This window comes from Penicillium solitum (genome assembly GCF_028829755.1).
Source record: "Penicillium solitum strain IBT 25940 chromosome Unknown utg000001l_segment0_segment0, whole genome shotgun sequence".
Classification (NCBI taxonomy): Eukaryota; Fungi; Ascomycota; class Eurotiomycetes; order Eurotiales; family Aspergillaceae; genus Penicillium; species Penicillium solitum.
Genome location: NW_027072121.1, coordinates 1,067,113 through 1,087,468, shown reverse-complemented (window position 1 = coordinate 1,087,468; position 20,356 = coordinate 1,067,113). Strand labels below are relative to the sequence as shown.

The 20,356-nt window shown below is 49.5% G+C and overlaps 7 protein-coding genes across 7 annotated transcripts; 5 read left to right on the top strand and 2 right to left on the bottom strand.

Annotated features, from left to right (window-relative positions):
• Nucleotides 1-2,729: 2,729 nt before the first annotated feature.
• Nucleotides 2,730-3,560, top strand: N7455_000429 (DUF2462 domain-containing protein). The gene is made up of 3 exons (XM_040952052.2): nucleotides 2,730-2,894; nucleotides 3,018-3,099; nucleotides 3,218-3,560. The coding sequence occupies exons 1-3, from the start codon at nucleotides 2,845-2,847 to the stop codon at nucleotides 3,398-3,400; spliced, it is 315 nt and encodes a 104-aa protein (XP_040817088.1). The 5' UTR covers nucleotides 2,730-2,844; the 3' UTR covers nucleotides 3,401-3,560.
• Nucleotides 3,561-3,811: 251 nt separating this feature from the next.
• Nucleotides 3,812-6,897, bottom strand: N7455_000428 (uncharacterized protein). The gene is made up of 6 exons (XM_040952238.2): nucleotides 6,831-6,897; nucleotides 6,314-6,779; nucleotides 5,116-6,241; nucleotides 4,955-5,063; nucleotides 4,574-4,899; nucleotides 3,812-4,521 (listed from the first exon to the last, which is right to left on the bottom strand). Exons 2-6 carry the CDS (start codon nucleotides 6,535-6,537, stop codon nucleotides 3,925-3,927), a joined length of 2,382 nt encoding a protein of 793 aa, XP_040817151.2. The 5' UTR covers nucleotides 6,538-6,779; nucleotides 6,831-6,897; the 3' UTR covers nucleotides 3,812-3,924.
• A 1,129-nt stretch (nucleotides 6,898-8,026) lies between these two features.
• N7455_000427 (5'/3'-nucleotidase SurE) lies at nucleotides 8,027-9,339 on the top strand (the record flags this gene model as incomplete). The annotated part of the gene is made up of 3 exons (XM_040952193.2): nucleotides 8,027-8,038; nucleotides 8,339-9,204; nucleotides 9,270-9,339. 3 exons carry the CDS (start codon nucleotides 8,027-8,029, stop codon nucleotides 9,337-9,339), a joined length of 948 nt encoding a protein of 315 aa, XP_040817481.2.
• A 430-nt stretch (nucleotides 9,340-9,769) lies between these two features.
• Nucleotides 9,770-11,358, bottom strand: N7455_000426 (DUF5427 domain-containing protein MTC1; the record flags this gene model as incomplete). Its single annotated transcript, XM_040952424.2, has 2 exons — nucleotides 9,770-10,737; nucleotides 10,800-11,358. The coding sequence occupies 2 exons, from the start codon at nucleotides 11,356-11,358 to the stop codon at nucleotides 9,770-9,772; spliced, it is 1,527 nt and encodes a 508-aa protein (XP_040817230.2).
• Nucleotides 11,359-12,048: 690 nt separating this feature from the next.
• On the top strand, nucleotides 12,049-12,612 carry N7455_000425 (carboxymuconolactone decarboxylase family protein; the record flags this gene model as incomplete). Its single annotated transcript, XM_040952432.2, has 1 exon — nucleotides 12,049-12,612. One exon carries the CDS (start codon nucleotides 12,049-12,051, stop codon nucleotides 12,610-12,612), a length of 564 nt encoding a protein of 187 aa, XP_040817366.2.
• Nucleotides 12,613-13,353: 741 nt separating this feature from the next.
• On the top strand, nucleotides 13,354-14,588 carry N7455_000424 (uncharacterized protein; the record flags this gene model as incomplete). The annotated part of the gene is made up of 3 exons (XM_065603804.1): nucleotides 13,354-13,756; nucleotides 13,820-14,103; nucleotides 14,196-14,588. 3 exons carry the CDS (start codon nucleotides 13,354-13,356, stop codon nucleotides 14,586-14,588), a joined length of 1,080 nt encoding a protein of 359 aa, XP_065462295.1.
• Nucleotides 14,589-17,987: 3,399 nt separating this feature from the next.
• N7455_000423 (uncharacterized protein) lies at nucleotides 17,988-20,300 on the top strand (the record flags this gene model as incomplete). The annotated part of the gene is made up of 1 exon (XM_040952194.2): nucleotides 17,988-20,300. One exon carries the CDS (start codon nucleotides 17,988-17,990, stop codon nucleotides 20,298-20,300), a length of 2,313 nt encoding a protein of 770 aa, XP_040817467.2.
• Nucleotides 20,301-20,356: the final 56 nt, after the last annotated feature.

Below are 20,356 nucleotides of genomic sequence, written 5' to 3'. Positions count from 1 at the left end.
CGCAGCTCAAAGGGAGCTTTGGTGTGGCATTGTTGAGCCTAGCTTCAGGTTAGGTGTTACCCTACTTAGGCCCTCGATGTAATTAAAAGATTAAATATATAATATAAATATGGACATGGGCATGGACATGGACATTAAAGCATTTTACTATGACGAACAATGAACAGGAGACAACGACAACAGGAGACAACAAGAGACAGGAGACAAGAGACAACAATGGAAGTGGAACCATACGAAGGAACCTTGGAGCAAAGCGTCCTCAGAAAATCCTTTGGACAACAGAGAGCTATCTCTGTTATAAAGGTTCCAAAAATTAATGTCGAAGGGGATGAGAACAGAGCCCCTTCCTAGGTTGGTTCAGCTCCTGACGGTCAACGGGAGCACCTGGACACGTACAGTCTGTATCCGCAGCGGTTCATAGGAGTGTCTCGACAGAAGCCCTGCCTGTTACCTCCCAAGACATGCTTCGTGCCATTCGCAGCCTAGCCCAGGCCGCCTACAGAGACCCGCCAGAGTCATCAGGATAAACCGATCACTTGACAACAGCAGCCATATGTTGAATATGACCCTGAAGCTGAACCAAAGGTCAAAGAATTGAAGGGTACTCAACAGGAACCACGATGTGCAATGTGGACCCGGAGTGTTGTGGAGAAGAGAAAAAGAAGAAGAGAGAGAAGTGGGAGGGGGAGGGGTATTTATACCTTCCCAGTGGCCTAAGGTGATGACCCAAAAGGGAAGGTACCTGATTGGGGAGGTACAGGCTTATCATATCTAGTGGCTTCCACCTGGGCAGTCTATTGCAGGGAAAGTGCAAAGGACTATGACTGTCTGTATACCGTTCCAGAATATAGGATAACCCAATCCAATAATGTCTACAGCATCACCTTGCTGAGGTTTCTCATCACATACACCAGATCCTCGCCACGCTCATGATTCGCAAGATTGGGCTCAATTCTTTCTCTTGGGCATTTTGCTTCCCCTGGGGGCCATCCTCCTTGTGAGTTCCACCATCAGTCGAACCACCAGGTCCTCTTCACTTACAATATCTATCTTACTCCTTCAGCTTCGTTTTAGATCACAAGAGCATGGCTGGACTATTCCCCGGCAGTGTCTCACTTACCAATATCTGGTATCCGCGCTACGAGCTGCAAAAGCAGAACACTATCTTCTACCGAATTGAATGCATTGCCTCGGGCATTGGCAGCTTATTGACCTACAGATTGATGCGAATGGATGGGACACCCGGGATCGCCGGTTGGCGGGGGACCTTCATAGAAATATCATGCTTGTCCCAAAGGTTTCACTCTTGAGAAAAGTCATGTTGACCAGTGCAATACAGCTCGAAGGCATCTTGACCTGTTTTTCGGGCATCAGCTCCTACGTTTTCCCAGTCGACTTCCCGGGAAAAGTCTTCCAATCCTAGAAATTCCTTACCGGAACCGAAGCCTGCTTTATCATTGCCAAAGTCGAACGTGACAGAGCAGTTGCTACTACAGGGCCTTTCTCTGTATCATGCAAACGGCAAAGTCAATCCGGACCTACACTTCCTATTGGTGTTGACCACGACGACCACCTACTCAACCGCACACTTCCTGCCAATGATCCTGGGAAAGAGTATATAGGCTTTTCCGTGTCCAAGGTGCAGTGTCTCATTGCACCACCGTGGGCTGGTTTTGCAGTTGTAATGTTTATCCAGGCAACTTACTCGGATAAATGGCGTGTGCATGGTTCTTTTCTTACTGGAATGCTGTGGTTCAGCTTATTGGGCTTGGAACGTCGGGATATCTTGAGCATCCCGCACCCTGGTACGTTGAGGCTTTCTCAATTACTATTGCTGGTAACTGAACTATTGTTTTGTGTCGTGGTTATGACTTGACTAGCATATTTTAGCAAGCTCAAACTGTTCGGCGCTGGTATCATGGCAAAGGCAAGAGCCCTGCCTCTCAACCAATGTGTATCTCTTCGTACAAATCTGACATATGCTTGCTCTAGATTCAACATCCACGGAAGCGAGCTTTCACATCACCCACTCTCGTCGGCAAAGGTAGTCTCAGAGGTATTGTTGGAATAACGGGTTTCGTGATGTATCTAGCAGAAGAAAGAACTTGAAAGCCTTCAAATTGCGTGTTCAACTTGATGATATATCGATAATGAGAGTCTCGATAAAGCAAACATGTAGTTCTGGCCTAAGGCCACCACCTTTCATTAAAGAACTATCAGCATATGTATTGCCCACGCACTTCACACAGCCCTAGAGATGGATTTCAAGCTTCAAAATAAATCCCATCGTATTCCTCTATGCATACGCACAGGTCTGAGGCACAGACTATGTCCCTTGGTGCACAAACAGAGCAGAAACCTTAAAAATGTGTAAGTTAAAAGGAAGTGCAACCTAATGCTAGCGGGTTCCCAACAGCAGGTGGCCTAGTGGTAACAGGTTGCACCTGTGTACTACGAGGGAAGTGCCGAAGATCTTCCACTACCTGGACTGTTCCGGTTCGACTCCGGTCGTTCTCGTGTTTACCCCTTCTTTTTTGTTTTTTCTTCATCCTGTTTTATCCCCATTAATTTCATCCTCCTCATCTCCAAAATTATACTCCTTAGCCAAATGCGTAGTCGTATACTTCGGAGCGGAAAATACATGCCCCAGGCCCATAACGCACGTGATCCAGATAAGCCGATAAGCAATTTTCCCTCTGGCAACCCCCCCCGAAAAAAGAAACAGAAAGCCCAGAATCACTTCGTGCTGCTGGCAGTGCTACTTTACAAAATTCGTCTTCGTCTTTCTCCTGTTGCCATCTACATACAAATTCCCTCCATATCAACCTCCACCCCAACACAACCATGGTGCAAGGATCATTGAAAAAGGCCGGTCCCACCGGCCCAGGCAGGAAGTAAGTGCCACTCACAAGAGGCAAATGCACCACCACTACAGACGAAAGCCAGTCACAGTCACAGTTCCATTCGTGCACACAAGAACAATTAAGAAAATTAAGCTAACATGTCCAACTCACCAGGCCCGCCAAGACCACAAGACCTGGTGTCCGCTCCGTCGCGCCCAAGAAAGCCGGCCTGATCAAGCAGAAGAAACTGACCAAGGTACGCACCGATATGCTTCGCAGTCTCCGTCTCCTCGATTTAGACCGCATCCTGTGCCCATGAGACGAGAACAACCCAAGAACAAGAAAAGAAACCACCACTAACACACCGCTCTTAGCAACTCACATCCGGCCTCGTCTCAATGACAGAACGCAGTCTGGCGACAAAGGCAGGCCATCTCGAGCTGTTGGCTGGTGGAAAGAAGGACCGCCTGCAGAAGGAGCGGAATGCGGCTCGCAAGGATGGGACTTTGGCTCGCAAGGATGGAGGATTGAAGTCTGGTCCTAAGAAAGCGACTTGAACTTGCAGTGGGAATTCAATGTTTTAAAAGGATTGAGATGTTTTGGTCTGATTCGATCGTGTTTGCAATTTCGTCTATACAGAGCTCGTTATATGAGTGTATGAAATCGATACCCTGTTTCTATTGTCTTTTTGGATTTGGTGGTCTACATAGTAGGTATTTATATCTATGCATCTATTGCATACAGGGTAAGGCAGGTAGGCAGGTAGACAGTATTAGATAGACGAGATGAAGTAGAGATGAGAAGCATTCTATATATATCGATAAATAGTAATTCTATGTACAAATTGTGAAAAAACCAACCGAATAGGATAGAACATGCGGGAAAATCGTCAAATCATAAGGCAGATCTTGTATGTAAAAAGTCATGATGCATCCAATAGAAACAACGAAATCTCGAAGAGAAAAGAAAAGGAAATAAACGAAACAGAAAAACCAAAACCAAAAAAAGGGTATCTATAATTCTAACTCCAATGCCATTGCCATCCAAACCATATTCGCAGATCAGATCTGCCATCCCGGTCTCAGAACTTCGAGATGCGGCTCGGAACACCAGCCTGTTCAATCAGGTCCTGGCCACGCTCCATCCAACCATTGAAGCCGCCATCGCTGGAATCCGATGGGAAATCATCCCAAACGGCATTCTCCGAGTCCGCATATGTCGACCAGATTCCCTTGGGGACATCGGCCGCCGACCAGGAGGGCAGCTTCGCCAACACGCATGTGTAGTAGACGTAGAGGATGCGGCAGAGGAGCTCGACACGGTCGACGTAGTGCTGCTGTGTGGGATCGGGGGTTTGGCCACCGTCGCCGAGCCGTTTCCACCAGCTCACGCGCCATCGCAGGGTTAGCAGGATGTGGCCGAGTTCGCCGAGGAAGCGGACGTGCGTCTCGTGGGAGATCTGCTTCCACTTGATGTTGTAGAAGTCGCGCTCGAGCTTGCGGAAGCCTTCGACTTCGAGCATGCGGCAGAAGATTCGGGAGAGTTGAGCTGCGAGGAGGATCTCGCGTTGGTCTTCTGGGCTGTTGATGTCCATTGTTCGTTCTTCGCCTGCTGAGTCGAGAGGCACGAAGCTGTATTTGGCGCGACTTGGCATGTTGTTCCACTGGGAGAGGAGGGTCTGAGGTTGGTTAGTTTTTGTGATCTTGGCATGTGGGACAGTGAATTCTTACATAGGCTTGGTTCATTGGGTCGCAGTCGGCAACGCAGGACAGCCAGTTCTTGGACTTGTCCTTCGAGTCCACAATTCGTCGGTCGATGAACTCGAGGAAAGTGGACTTCGAGTTGCCGTTGTACTCGCTCAGGGTCTTCAGGAACTTGTAGGTCTCTCCCAGGTCAAGGACGTAGAGAGAGCCCCAGGCCTGACTAGCGCGGATGTTGAACCGCCCCTGGCGCTCGGCGAGCAAAGACAAGAGTTGACTGAGGTCAAATTCAGATGGAATCGCCATCCGGACTCGGTTGGAACCATCCATCGTAGGGTGGTTGACAGCTCGTTGAGCTAGATATGGTCAGTCAACTTGAACAATTCTTGGGGAGGTTTGCTGGATGCTTACAGATGTAGTTGCAGGTTCCAAACTCGACAATGCTGGAGAAGCATGCACGAGCGCATGGTTGCTCGTGAAGTGTGGGGCGACAAGCATCGCAAGGGGCGCTTCCGTCACACTGCAAATACGTTAGCTTTATGAAAATACAAAATTCATGTGGAAACCCTTACCTTGCGCTTGTTCAGTCGACACTGAACACAAGTGTCCTTGTTTTTCCGGCGCAGGCCTGCATTGGCCCGTCCAACCATACTCAATGGGCCCTTACGACGGGCGCCACGTGGGGGCGAGACAAAGTCCGCAGACGCAATGGAGCCGCCTTGGCCATCCTCCTGAACAATTTGCAGGGGCCTTGCGATGCCCTGGTCCATCGAAGCGGGGTTTCTGGCCTTGCGTTTCTTGACTGTAGCCGACGTCTGCATGGCAAGTGGTGCCGGTCGACCGGCACGCTGGCCAGCGGTCGACGAAGCCCTCGATCTTGCAGGAATAGTGGAAACTAGAGACTCCACAGGGGCCTCACTCACCATGAAGGCAGTGGTCTTGAATGCAGGCTGCGACCCCTCCGGTGAACTGGATTCATGTGGTGAGGTCTTCCACTGGACATCGTCGTCTTCCAACTGACGGTCCGCAAATGCAGGGGCCTCGTCGCTAGTGGCGGAGTAGGAGCACTCGTATATTCCCGACAAATCGCCCGACACGGAAGAGTTTTCGGATTTAAATTGGAACTCCTGTCCGATTTGTGCGTTTAGCGGGCCAGCAGTTTGAGAGACCGGCGTGATCTGCTGAGTGGGCAGTTGGGATTCCAGACTATTCAGCCATCGCGATTCCAGCGATCTGATAGAAGTCGGGAACCCCCGCAGGGAGTGATCCTTGGGGTTCTCCTGTGCGTCCACTGAGAGTGGAATGGACTCTTGCGGTGGAGGCATATTGTCCACGGGAATGCCATGTTGAATTTCAGTCCACTCCTCGGGGATCATGGGAAAGGACTGCGGAATCTGCTGGAACGACATGATGCCTTCCACCGGGACATCGGAGAAACCGCCGTGAGGCATCTCTCCAACATCATCGACAATGACGGCCCCATTCGAGTGGTTCGGTCCTTTCGCGTAGGGGTAGAGTAGAGATGCATCCATCGGCATGGCCACTGAGTTGTACAGTTGAAAGTGTGGCCAAGCCTCGTCCGAATGGTAATTTTCGTCGGCAGAAGATGGGATAGTCTTGGGGCTCAGAGTTCCACTGGCAGTGCCCTCGACGAGGCCATCGGAGTAGTTCAAGTTCTCGGGTGCTACATCGTGCTTTCTATAACCAAAAAAGTGTCAGCCACATCGACATCGGACTTCGTGGTTTCACATCGGGAAAGGGTTTCCGGACCTGTTCTCCAGACGGCGGAATTCCCCGGCCAATGGGCCATGGAAGGTCCCTAAGTCGGCGATATCCGCATCGCACTGACTCGATTCCTGGCTGGTGTCCCACTCGGGTGGTTGGTCATACCCCAGATGTTCCCATGAGGCGACAGAAAAGGCGCCCTCAGTTTGCCAATTGTCCAAGATTTTGGGGTCGATCCCCGCAGCGGTCCCAGTGCTTCCACAGTCCATACAGGATGAGAGGTGAGGTTGCGGCGACGACCTCGTTGAGCAAAGATCCCAAAAAGACTTGGCTTTTTGAGACTTTGCGGGTTCAGGTGGGTGGCAGAATGGTGTTATATAGGTAAGCGGCGAAGATGTGTCGACGTGTTCCGAGTCTCGAATGGATATAGTTGGTGGTGAATTGAAGAGGAGAGAGTTGAGGGGCCAGAGGATTGTTGAAGGGCTGACGGGATTCCCCACCACAAGATTTTCTGCGATCGTCTTTAGCGTGCTGCCGGCACACAGACCACTTTAGTATTTGCCTTTTATTTACAACGAGGTATGATGAAAATAGATTTTTGGGAGTTGTAGTTTAAATCCTTTTAAATTCCAACTAGATTGATATACATATTGAAAATATAGGGGATATGTAAGCCCATTCGAACATATGTTTATTGTGTACTCTGTACGGGCCGACTACCTATCTCCGATAGGATCTCCGGCACGGAGTGGTCTCACTGGTCTTACGAGAGGATATGGTCCACGGATGTATCAAGAATGTACGTGGCGGGCCCCTGAGCTATGAATGGTCCAGGAACCTTGATGGTTTATTTTTTATTTTTTTTAATGCAGGCGCATTACGCCGATTAAAATGTAACCCCCTCAGTTCTTCAGATAAAAAAAACCCCAAAACCCCAAAATGGAAATTTCCATCCAGACCTTGTTCTACCGTGTAGGTTGCAGCACTGCCTTGGCACACTCTTGGCAACTCCCAGGGGGTTACCTAGGTAGGTACAGAATTGATTACCTCATCTTCCCTTTTGGGCTTTAAACTTCTGACTATATGAAACCCTAGAAGTATAAGAAGTATAGAACGTATTCTAGGTGCATATGTATATTTTATGGTCTACTGTTATCTCTAAAGAATATATATTATTGATGATGTCAACCTTGGAACACATGATATCCATTACTGAATTATATAGATGGGCCCATATACAAAGTAGGTGGCAAGTTTTGAATAGCATTTATAATGAACTATAAACTACGAACTACGAACTATTAACATCCCGGATGATATATCCTACCCTTTACTACTCCAGCCTTGTACAGCGCATGACATATCATTGGAATCCCCCCAGAGTCATCAACATATCGAATAATAGAAACCCAATAGTCAGCATCCCCGAAAGAACCCCGAATCGGTTCACCGCACGCTGCATTCGGCCCTACCATTACCGTCCCCGCAGCCTGAACGGCTTCACCCCGGTGTGTAATTCGGTGTGGCCAATGGCTCATTCTTTACCCTGATTCCCCCAGGTATAAGTGTCCTGCACCCCGAGTATTTCCGGGGTGCAGAAATATTTCTTTCTTTTCTTGTTCTCTTATAAAAAAAATATAGAAAAGAACCTCCAAAAAAAACCACCGTCCAAACCGCCACTGGGGAAACCAAAATCAAGATCCAAATCGAAACTCCGAATATTCACCCATAACGCCCTTGGCGCTGCTTTATCCCGTCATGCACATCCTGGTAAGTGAGATCACCGGCAATATTTCCTTTCTTTTCTTTTTTTCCCCTCCCCGGGCAAAATGTACGGAGTACGGAGTATAGAAAGCCACTTCCTGCAAGGATCTGCTTATAGATCCATACTTCCTCGGGGAAACATCGTCACCACATGATACTCCACACCCTCGTTATCGCATTTTTATCGCATTTCCTTACGCCCGAGCAATACGTTGCACAAACGTAGATAAAGCCCCAAAAAAAGAAAAAAAAGAGAAACCAAGAAAAAAAAAGCCAAGACAAATAAACTAACAATTCCCAAAATAGGTCGTCAACGACGATGGTCCCCCAAGCACCAAACTGTCACCCTACCTCCGCCCTCTAGTCGAAGCCCTCAAAGCAAACGGCCACCAAGTCTCCGTAGCAATCCCCGCGGCCTCACGCTCCTGGATCGGAAAAGCCCACCTAATCGAAGCCTCCCTAACAGCCAGCTACGTACACCCAGACGCCTTCAACGCAGACGGCAGATGGGACGAGACCTTCGAATCTCCAGACCCGGAGAATGACTGGGTAGTGATTCGCAACGGTACACCGGCCAGTTGCACGCAATTAGGGTTGTACAACCTATTCACCGAGCGCGCGCCCATCGACCTCGTCATCTCGGGCCCGAATCACGGCCGCAATGCTTCCACCATCTACAACCTGTCCTCGGGGACGGTAGGCGGTGCGCTGGAAGCGGTGTTCTGTAGCAAGCGCGGTATTGCTATCTCGTTTGGTAGCAAGGACCCGCAGCCTGATGATATTATTGCTGCGGCGGCGAGACTCGCGGTTAGGGTTGTCCGACATCTTTATGAGAATTGGGATGAGAGGGTCGAGCTTTATAATATCAATGTTCCTATGGTTCTTGATGTTGAGGAGAGGCCGGTGCTTTATACGCGCACGTTGCCGTATTATTGGTCTAGAGGGTGTTTGTATGCTGAGGAGGGGACGGGGAAGAAGGTTAATGGTGTGAATGATGTGAACGGCGTTCATATCAATGGCGAAACGAATGGCACGGCTGTTAATGGACATGTCCCTGCGTCTTCCAGACAGCGTCAGTTTAAGTGGTCTGCTGATTTGTCGGATATGAAGAAGACGTTGCAGGAGAGTGAGGTTGGCACGGATGCTCATACCGTGCTCAATGGGTCAACTAGGTATGAGATGGGGTTCTTTTTTGCTCTGTGCTGCTGAGACCGGATATACTAATGCTGTGATTTAGTGTGACTGCCCTCCGAGCCAACTTCTGGCATGTCCCCGATCTTGAAGGACCGCTGGACATTGATGCTTGAATGAGTTCTTGAACAGACTCTGAATGTTTTGGATCCTACGATACCCGCAATGGTTCTCGAAAATGCATAATATGGTGATTTATGGGAAGACCGGTCCGTTTTGTATATATACGGGAATTGCATACACGATTTTCTTTTTTTGTTTACAAGTGACCAGGATAGTCGGCTGCTTATGCGGCCTTGTCATATCTTTTTGGATGTCTTTTAGTTGTATACGAAGGCATAATTTGTGCAAGAAACATTTCTATGTATAACCTTCGATTTCGATAATAGTCATTTGCTGTTATTCTCGCTACCAGAAACCCCGGCGTAACCACTGAAACAAAATATAAAAATAGAAATAGCTAGTGCGGGTGTATCACATAAACGACAGGAGATGCTGGATTAAGAGCGTCAGCTCTTGAGCTCGGTATAAAAGATCACAGCAGCCCTAGAGCGCACGCGCAGCTTCACCTGCACCACTATCCACAGTTGACGCCTGCTCAGCTCGCATCTTGCCCTTGCCGATACCTCCCTCACCAACGCCCATTCGTCGAGCCACGTATCGCTGCGCGATAATACCCGCGGTCAAAGAGAGGGTTTCCTCAATCCACTCCGAAACCCACTCGCGGGGGTCAACACCTCCACTCTCGATGACCTCAGCAATGGCTTCGGGCACCACAATACGCTGAACATTCGCATCCTCGGCCTCGGGATTCTCGGCGGCTGGCACCGAAGCATCGAGCCATTCAATCCATGTCTGCGGGATACTCTGAGAGATGGCGTGGAAGGCAATGCCATGGATGGGGTCGTGGAGGTACAGCGCGAAGGAGATCTCCTCTTCTTGCGTATCAGGTTCCACGGCTCCCTCAGTAGCCTTCTCGCCAGTCGCACCCGCCTGGAAGAGGTCCTTGGAAGTAGTCTGGCTGATAGCCTGGATAGCCAAGAAGATATCGCTGCTGCGGACTGGGTTCGATTCATTCAGGACTTCCGAAGCGTGCTTCGCGGCCTCTTCGACTCCGCCACGGGATGAGAAGTACTCGGTGGCATAGGACTCAGCGCTGGCTCGTGCGAGCTTGGAGCCCTCCACGGTGCCTCGCACGGAAGAGATGCTCCGCGGTTGTCCAGGTGTGACCGTCCGCCACCAGGGCCCGTCATTCCAGCCGGCACTAGTCATGTAGCCATCGAGCCCGCGCTTCGGGGATGACTCCTGACCCCGCTGAATCACTAACAGGTCTCCGCCCTCGACTTGAGACATCACTCGCGAGAACACCGTATAGACTAGAGGATCGATGCCTGGGTAGCCGGACATATCATGAGTCACGTGAATTTGTAGACGTTCATGCGAAGAAATGGGAGGGGCGAGTGTGTGGATGAGGTTGGTGAATGTCGGGATTGCCCTGTCTCGAAGCTCGCCGCCTGTGTGTGCTAGTTAGCTGTCTGCATGTAGGAGAGCATATTTTGAGTAGAAAGTTCCATACCAAGATCACGAAGAGCTCCAACATTGCCCTTGACCTGCTGAGCCCACTTCTGAGCCTCCTCGTTGTTCTGAATCTCCTTGACAGCCGCCTCGGCCTGTTTCATAGCTGCGGTGGCGGTCGCGAACAGGCCTCCCGACCATCCACCCCACCAGCCGGCGCCCTCCTCGGCTGATTGCTGTGCGGGGACATTCTCAGGCTCAGCCTTGGGCTGTTCTGGTTTGGTTTCTGGCTTGGTTTCTGCGCGTGAAGACCGGCCGGTCTCCTCAGACTGGCGGACCGGCGCCTTGTCCTCGGTCGGTCGGTCGATGGTCGCACTCGGGCGGGGAGATCGTGTAGATGACCTGGGCTTATCGGAAGACAGGCGCGGAGTACCTGGTCCACTGGCTGGACGCTGTGTGGCTAGGTGGTCAAGCTCAGCCAGGATATCCTCCTGCCCGCCCTTGGCATTGTCGGATACGATAGCTTTAGATGTTTTTTTGTTGCCGGATTTGTCAAGACCGAGATCGTCAAACTGAGCTAGAAGCTCGTCACTGGTAGGTTTGGGGGCCTTTGGAGGCATGTTTGTTTGGGGGGAACAATGTTCAGGAGAGGTGACGACACCGTGGGAGCTTCTGAACTTGTGGAGATCATGTGCCAAGACCAACAGCACTGACTGCAGATGATTGAAAGTCAAATTTAGTTAAACAGTTGAAGAGAAAGCTTTAATTCTTTAATTCTTTAATTCGAATATTTCAGGTTCTTAGAGAAAATATAAGCCTTGGACATGTTGGATGTTGGACCACCTGGGCCTTGAGTTTAAATGTGTCACCCCGCATAGTAGAGAGAACCCTTGTATACAATGTCTGTCTTCACATCTTCACATCTTATTCTCTCCACAGGTCCATACCTGGACTTTCAAGCAGAATCAAGCCAAACCTGCGGAAGCAACTCGGAAGCGCAAACCCGACTCCCGCGGCTTTGACTTATCCGCTCCATCTGGACCCACGCGGGGTTGCCGATAAATAGTTGCTCATTCCCCGTATAGAGCCCAGTTCCCGTTTGGCTAAAAATAAGAATAGTATCTTGCAGCTTCAAATCAGGTACCGAATACCTGCCTCTGGTTCAAAGAAGCTGCCTGCTCCAAAGCACAGCCTATCGAGTCACACCTCAACTAACATCAAACCCCAGACCCCCAGATCCACTCAAATCCAGCCATTGAACGAACCAACTTCCAATTAAGCTCACCTACAACCTTTGCATATCACCCACCATGCGTCTCCCATATGTTGCAGACCCTCCAGCAACTAGCACACCAGACGAAGCCAGAATCCTAGCCAGCGTCCAAGCCCGCCGAGCCCCAAACCCGCTCCTCCCCCTCGACCTAGCCCTCCTACACTCCTACCCAGTCACAGAAGGCTGGAACTCATTTATTGGCGCAATCCGTACCCGAACCACCCTTACATCCGTTGTCCGTGAACTAGCCATTTGCCGTGTCGCAGTGGTCAACGGCGCTCTGTTCGAGTGGGAACAGCATGCGCCACTGCTTGAGGAAGGTGGATTGAGCGCAGAGGCATTGAAGTTTGTTGGAGATGCTCAGGCGGACTTCTCGACTGAGGCTGCGTCGTCGGTCTTGAGTGCTGACCTGAGGGCTGTGTTGAAGTATACCGATGCCATGACTAAGACAGTTACGGTACCTGATGAGGTTTTTGCGGAGCTGAAGGGGTGCTTTAATGAACGGGAGGTTGTTGAAATTACCGCTACGATTGCGGCTTATAATTGTGTTAGTCGCTTTTTGGTGGCTTTGGATGTTGGCGAGAAGAACCACCTGCACTGAGCTGGAGGTGTTTACAAGCCTTCTGGCAAAATGGACTGTGTTTAGAAGAGTTATTAGCCCTTTTGTTAACAGGGCCTTCTAGCTTGATACTTGGGCGCAGTTAGAGGTTCTCTAGCCCACTTCTCGTAACGATCTACACATTTAACACAGAATGTGATACATCCAAGTAACGTGGCGCCAAGCATTCAGTTTTCAACTACACTATCTTTTCCTTGAGGACTTCCTTCTCTTCTCTTTGTTTCTCTGTTCTGATGCTCTTGTTATTCTCCCTGTGGTCTCTTTCTTTTTAAAAGGTCGCCCTGGTTCAATCAATTCCTCGGTGTTATGCCCAGGTGATCTGGACGCCTCAGCATAATGGCGGCATCATTACCCCTGGAACTGCTACTCGAAATTGCAACACTCTTGCGAACTGACGGGGTTTCTTTGATTCCATGCACCCATGTGTGTCGATATTGGCAGGCAGCCCTTGAGCCCCTGGTATATACCAATCTCGCTGTCTATAGTGACAGTTACCATAAAGAAAAAGGGCGACGTGGAATTTCCTTAACACATTTTCAAAAACTCACATCCGGCAGTCGTTCCATACGGCGAAACTAGATTCGAAAGCTGGATTACGACATCATCGTCCCCTGCAAGCTCCTGGACTGGACCACAAGTAAAACCCCAGATTATAGGATAGACAACCAATTAAAGCAGGCCAATGATTTCGCTTTCCAAACGGCTATATTTGACCTTTTCCAAATGCTTCACTCGTGGAACCAGCGTTGCCGTCTCAGCTTGCATCTAGGGCTTCGAGAATCTCGACATAATAGGTGGCCTAAGGCGGAACCAGATGCTGCGCACTGTCCTACTGCAAATGCGTGTCGTTCTTTCGATCGCTACACGGGAACGCGCCATATTCCCATCCCCCCATATCGGGCGTGTTTTATCAATAAGACGTCCGAGCTATATCTAGTACACGTTCCGTGTATTGATACGCTCAATGTCACAAACAGAAGTCACGACAAAAATCAGCTTCATCAAATCTGGACTGGGGCAATACGGACCATTATCGAGCACTGTCCAACCCTCACTGAGCTGGAGCTGGATCTCAACGAATGGGTCCGTCCGGATTACTTGCAGTATATACAAGGACGTCGAGCATGTAAGCTATGTCGTTATCTTCACGCCTTTTTCGCCTAGGCATGCTTTACTAACGGTTATATAGCATTGGGTTCCTTGCTCGGCAGTATTCCTAGCAGCCTAAGAGTGTTTCGCTATAAAGGCGCGGAGGATGGCCCGTGGAAACATACTATGCCTGCACTAAATGTCATCCCTTCGAGGGTTGATAGCACGACTATCAATTTGCGAAATATCAGCAATCCCCTTCGGGAATTGAAGTTGAATAAAACCACTCTTCCATTTGACTTCCTGTGTCCATTGGATGGGGAAGGCCAGCCTATTATAGGCTCCTTGCACTGGCCCTACTTGAAGACAGTGGAAATTGAGGATGTGCCTCCCTGGCTTCCTTCTGGTAAGGAATATCTCCTTTCCGTTGGTATGCGTATAGCTACTAAAAGCAAGACAATCAACCAGGGAAATAGACTTCCACTCACACCGCGGTGCACCGAGCCAGGATCGAGAATGGCAAGTTTAATGAACGGATGCACGATCCTGAACGGAGATGGGGTGGAGGATCGGTGATAGACGAAGAACAATTCCACCGGCTTCTCATATCGGTGGGCTATGCGACCCAACGAATGCCCTGCTTGAAACGTATGGAGTTTCATATGGATTGCTATTGTCGATTTTATCTTTTTCTTCAGAACAACGTCAGTGCGAGTATGTTGCAATGGCAATCTCATATCGAATATCATCCAGATACTCGGGTTGCAAAGGCATGGAAATTTGACCTGGATGATGTGAGGGCTCACTCTGCGCCTTTTGGTAAGTGTTCTGTGATACTTCCACGATGGCCGCCTGACGAGTCTATCTAGCCTGGGCTCATTGGGCTTGCCAAGTTGACATTATGTTCTACAAAAATCGGAGCAGGGGGGTATTTTATAAAAGGATAACAATCATATGCAGGATTCAAATTTACTTTTCGGGGTGTATCCAATAGTGCTACCCAAATTCAAAGCAAGAGTAAGTATACAAGAGAGCTCGTATGATTCATAGTCGGCACAGTCTCTAAGATTCGCAGTAAAAGCTAAGTTTAAATTGGCAGATTCTAAAAAATAAACTGTGCTTGGGATGCTGGTCTACCCTGGCTGCGGCTGTGCAGACCCGTGGACGCGGTACACGTACGTGTGACCCAGGCAGAATCCCCTTAGAACTTGTCCATCGCCCACCTTTTTTTCTAGTTTTACATGTAAAACAGTACAAAATGACTCAATTCGACCTTTTCGTGGCCACTCGTGCCAGCCATGCTGCGCTGCTGCCCGTGGTTTTAATTGCGTCGTTCATTAATGAGGCCCGTCCGTTAGTTGCTACCCTGGGGACCTTCCTATAATACAAGCTAACCTGCCCTTAGAGCTCCAATTATCAACATCGGCTAAGATGAAACTACTCTGCTCACTGAGGGTGAGAAGTCAATAATCCAGTTTCAGACCGGCGATAAGGCTGTTATTGGCACTATTCCCATCATCCGGGAGCTGTATATAAATCTTGGTGATGGACGTGTGCAGGCGCTTAGCATCATACATATCAAATACGATTAACCTTAAGGAATACATTTTACTGTTTTATTGGATACATATGTAGCGTCCAGTCGAATCAACATTGAATTTTTATCTATCGATAAACACTGCTTTTGTACGACATTGCTCCAATACTTGTGCAGAATTTATATAGTCCCTGCAGTATGTCGTATGTTTCTAGGCAGTTTGTGCTACCTTGTATGTACCTGCCATTACGCCTATTATTTTTTTGATATTTACTACTCTTTTCACTGGGTTATGAGCACTCTCGAGTACTTCCTATCTCATTAGTGGTTTTTCCGCGGAGCTACTTTGAGGTCCCACGTTAGCTCTGTCAACATATACTTCAAAAGAAAGCAATGAACTAGTCCCTACTAATTTGTTTTAAATGATATCATGTTAGTACAAAGTCAATCTCTACAAAATACACGACTGTGCACTAGAATATTAAAAATTATTCTTAGAGTGACCCTCGGCACTCACGGGTCGAAGGAACCTTCAAGGAAAATTGGGGCGACCCCGGGACCCACTCGTGGTATATTTCCTACCGAGGCTTTTTGGCTGCCGCTTTTACCCTCCTTTTTATATCGGTCTTTCTTACTCTTAATTTTTGTAGTAGAGCTTTAATATAGTTAAAAGGAACTTAGATCTAGTAGTTTATGGTCAGGCCTCACTTTAAAAAAATAATTTGTAAGAAATTCAGATAAGCTATACTCGGGAAGTATAGGATGGCGCTATGAAGATGCGACAACGTACCATATCCAACCAGCCAACTTATGATCTGGATAACAATTGTGAAGGTAAATATATATACATGTGGGATGGAGTTTCTATCCGACAAGGCCCGGAGGGTTGTGGTATGTCGTTTAGGCGATGGAGACATGAATGGGCTATTCTTGCTGGTGGCGAGGCGGTTACTACAAGGGTTATTCTCGGCTAGAATGGCATAATACTTGATGCTATAGACCATGAGAAGCTGGAATTAAGCAGTTTTCTTTGGTATCTATAGCTGGTTTGGGTTTGGCATGTCTACTGCCCCTGCTTGTGACTTGGTGTACGAGGAGACAATTGTCGAGGGAGGTACATGTGCAGGACTTATTGTACGTGCTCTCTATACTATAAGTAGAGATAGTGTAGTAAGAGGTGCCAATGTATATTCTAGTCTATATATCCTAATGGGGATAGGCGCCACTCCGTTCTTTGTGACATAAGAGATGGAGACCACGCACCAGAGGGGCCAAGGGTAGTCATCCATGGACATATATATGCGGTCTGGGTGCTATCTAAATATAATCCAGATATCTGGCATTTGGTTTCCTGTCGCTTGCCCGTGATGAGTATGGAATAGATGTAGACGAGTCCATGAGACTGTTGACGGAAGATTCCCTGGAAGTAAGCGCATAGCACTTGGTCCCACCCGGTGTCTTCAAGGCTTTATTCTAGTCCAGCTGCCTACCTCAATAGTCAGCTATTGAGGAGGCTATTGAGGAGACAGGCTATTGTTCGACTCCAAAGTACGTATCATGTGACGCATGGAAAACGAAGGTGTGTACAAGAGTAGGTGACAATGCCAAAAAAGAAAGACCATGGACAATTGACGATCAATACAATGCAGAGAATCAATAAAATCATCGATGAATTGTGATGAATAGTGATCAATCCAAATCGCCAAACCCCCTTTCCTCAATGTAGTCGAATGTGGCTAGTAGATATGAGGTCTCTGATTGGTCGGGCCCGGACGGGGTTTCCACTGCCTATGAAACTACAAAACTATCTCTCTCTCGACCTCAATCTCTTCTCAACCTCATCATCCTTAACCCATTTCACCTTCCGATTTATTTTCTGCTCTTGTACTCACTCTGTTCTGTAATCTCCCTTCATCTACTGTCTTTGTTTTCGTGTCATCTTCTTTGCGCGGTGTCGCGTCGACGAAGATCATTTTTTTCTTCATACTACCCGGGGACGCAAGATCTGCGCGCCAAACACAACTTTGCGACTTACTCTTGCTTTTCACATCTCGATTTTACCTGTCTCCTAAATCTTGTCCCCTCTCCCCTCTCCACATTCTCTCATCCCACTTCGCGTTGTGTCCCAAGTGGACTGTCACCTACCCAGCCTTCCCCCAGTCAGATAAGTAAGTACACATCCCTGGCAGCCACTCATGCCCATCCTGCACCCTTCTTTGCAGCACTCACTAACAGCCAGCAGTCATTGGCTGTGACTCGTGTCTCCTATCCACAAGGATTCTACTCGACTCTGAACATCTCATGGTAAGTGTCGCGTCTTTTCTACTTTTTTTTCTTGTATGGCACAGTTTCGCAGTGTACTTCCAAGGTTCCCGGTCAGATCTTGATCCATGCCTTTTTGCCCGACCGTGTCTTATGTCTCATGGCTTTTCTCATGTTACATGTCGCGTTTACTGGGTTTACAATGTCTTGCGATTCTGGTGTTCGCGCTGGCCCATGCCTTGTGCCTTGGCCCTTGGACCCGCGGAATTGCACTGCGATTTACTGGCGTCTTGGCACCCGCAAGCGAACCAACGCTGACCATCTATACAGATTCTTTCTTGACATTCTTCATTCTCCATTTGAGATCTCTGTTTTTTTTTTACTTCTTTTTTTCCTGTTCATTGAAATACTCATACCCTCTCTTGTCTCTTGTTCTTCTTTTTTTTTTTCTCCGTCCATTTCCGCCAAAATGGCCCCTATCCCAAGGGCCGATTTGTATGGAGACAATCCTTCTTCGGATATTGGTGACAGCCAGGACTCCCCGCTACGTCGTCAATTTTCTGAACCCTTTCGTCCCCAATCTACTTCCACCCAAATTTCTCAGTCCCCGGAGCCCATGCCTCGACGGCTCAAGTGTGACTGGTGTGGGAAGCTTTTGATGCTCCCAAATAACGCAGACGTCTCTGAAGAAGATGTTCTAAATGATCATATCAACGAAGCTCACCCGAAGTCTATCAACTTTTCTGGGTATGATGGTGTCGACGATGGCACCGAAGATCTCGCCGAAGATGGCGCTGATGAGACTTACGACGAGAATGGCGATCTCCAAGATGACGACGCCATTGAACAAGACGAGGCCATAGTTCAAGTTGCCAAGCCAGAAGATGGCGAGGCTCAAGGTGAAGAAGGCGAAGAGATCACAGTGGAACTGACCACTGACGACAACAATGGCACCCTGCCAATCGCAATCCAAGGCAATGTCAGCCACATGCCCGAAACAAAACGTGACCTGCTGGACTGGCTCTCTAACCCGCGCACTGGATATCCCGAAGAATATCGTGCCCGTGAGGCCGAGTGGCGACGACCAGATGTAAAAAAGCGCCTTGACCGCTTCTGGAACGTTCATAATGCCAACAAATTCTCCCCCAACTACGACCAGGAAGCTGCCAAGTGTGAATTTACTTGGGACAATGCTTTCCATGACCCTTCGAAGACCAAGAAACGTGATGCTCCTGAGCCAGTCTCTCAACCCCTTCCATACAAGAAGCCCAAAGTCGACAGAGGTCAATTCCTCGAAGTACAGGCTCAGGAACTCGATGAGCTTGTCAATTTGCTCCGCAATCCCGAAAAATACACCCCAGAAGAACTCTACGCACTTACACAGACCGCCGCCTTTGCCTTGAAGTCATTTCAAGATGAATACCTGGCCCTCGATGACCTTTACCTCAAAGCGCATCGACACAAACGGGATGTACCGTCGTATCAAACAAAGCGACATCAAATGCAAGGCCACAAGAAAAAGGGCGGAGCCCCACTCGCTCACGTCAATGAGGACAAGCTTGACTTTGAGGACAAGAAAGAGGCAATGCTTTATGGTTACAAACACAATTATTTCTCGACCAACACACCATTTTTACCCATCCGCACACAGCAGGATCCATTCGTGCAGGGAGGCTTTGTCCCAACTCCTGCGCAAGCCAGAAAGATGATTGCTAAGAGCAAGGAGAGTGGTGATCTTAACCCTGATGGGTGGGCACCCATGAAGAAACATGGCGTTGAATATCACCCTCAGTTGTATGAACCTCGACGTGAGCCACTTGTGCCAAAAGTCACCCGGAAACGCAAGGCCGCAGAGGTTGAAGTGCCAACCAAAACCACGGATGCGGAAGAGACTCAAAATGAGAGTGCGGATGGTGATGAAACCGATGAAGACAACCACCCCGCAAAGCGACGCACCCGAGGCCGTGGCGGCAAAACCGTCGTTGCCGAATCAACTCACTCTGACACTAACACTCGCCGAGGCTCTGGCCGTGGCCGTGGCCGCGGACGCGGCCGTGGGCTTGGTCGCCTTGGTTCCTCTCGGGCTACCTTCGAAGTCACCCCTGCCCCAACCCAACCCTCATCTCGGGGCCGGGGTCGACGTGGCGCTAGCAGCCTGGCCTCCTCATCACTTCCTCCAGCAGAGACCTCCTTCCCGGCCGTCGAGCCGGTGGCCACCGAAAGCCCTGTCGAATCCGCTCCGACATCGGCCAAGAAGGAGGCTCTCTCTGCAGAGGCGATTGAGGAGGCCAGGCGGCAGAAGATCGCCAATTCGAAGAACCCAAAGAGGACCAAGGCGATGCTCGATCACTGGGACCGGTTCAACCGGGAAGGACGCATTCGAAACCCAAAGCGATCCAAGGCCCAAATCGAGCAGGACCGGACCGTCGATGGCGCCGCCGACGAGGTCCCCAAGCCCACTGGCCCCGGCCGCCGCAAGCGGTCGCCCTCGCTGGTACCGCTTGCTGGCAACCTCGCCCCCAAGGGTCCCACCGGCCTGCCCTCAATGGCAAGCGTACAGGCGCAGCAGCAGCAGCAGCCCATGCCTCCCACCCTCCCTCCTATGGGGGTGGTCTCTCACTACGGGCCCGGCCCAGTGAACCCTTTCGCTGCTGCTGCGCCTGTTGCGCCTATGGCGCAACTGGGGCAACCCATGCCGCCCCAGTACGCCCCATTCCCGTACGTCCAGTACCACGGGATGGGTCCCCTCCCGGGTCATAACCCGGGGGGCCCACGCCATTGAGGGCGGGCCGGCTTCGTCGAGGCAATCCCCAGTTTTCCCTCTCTCTCACTTTAGCT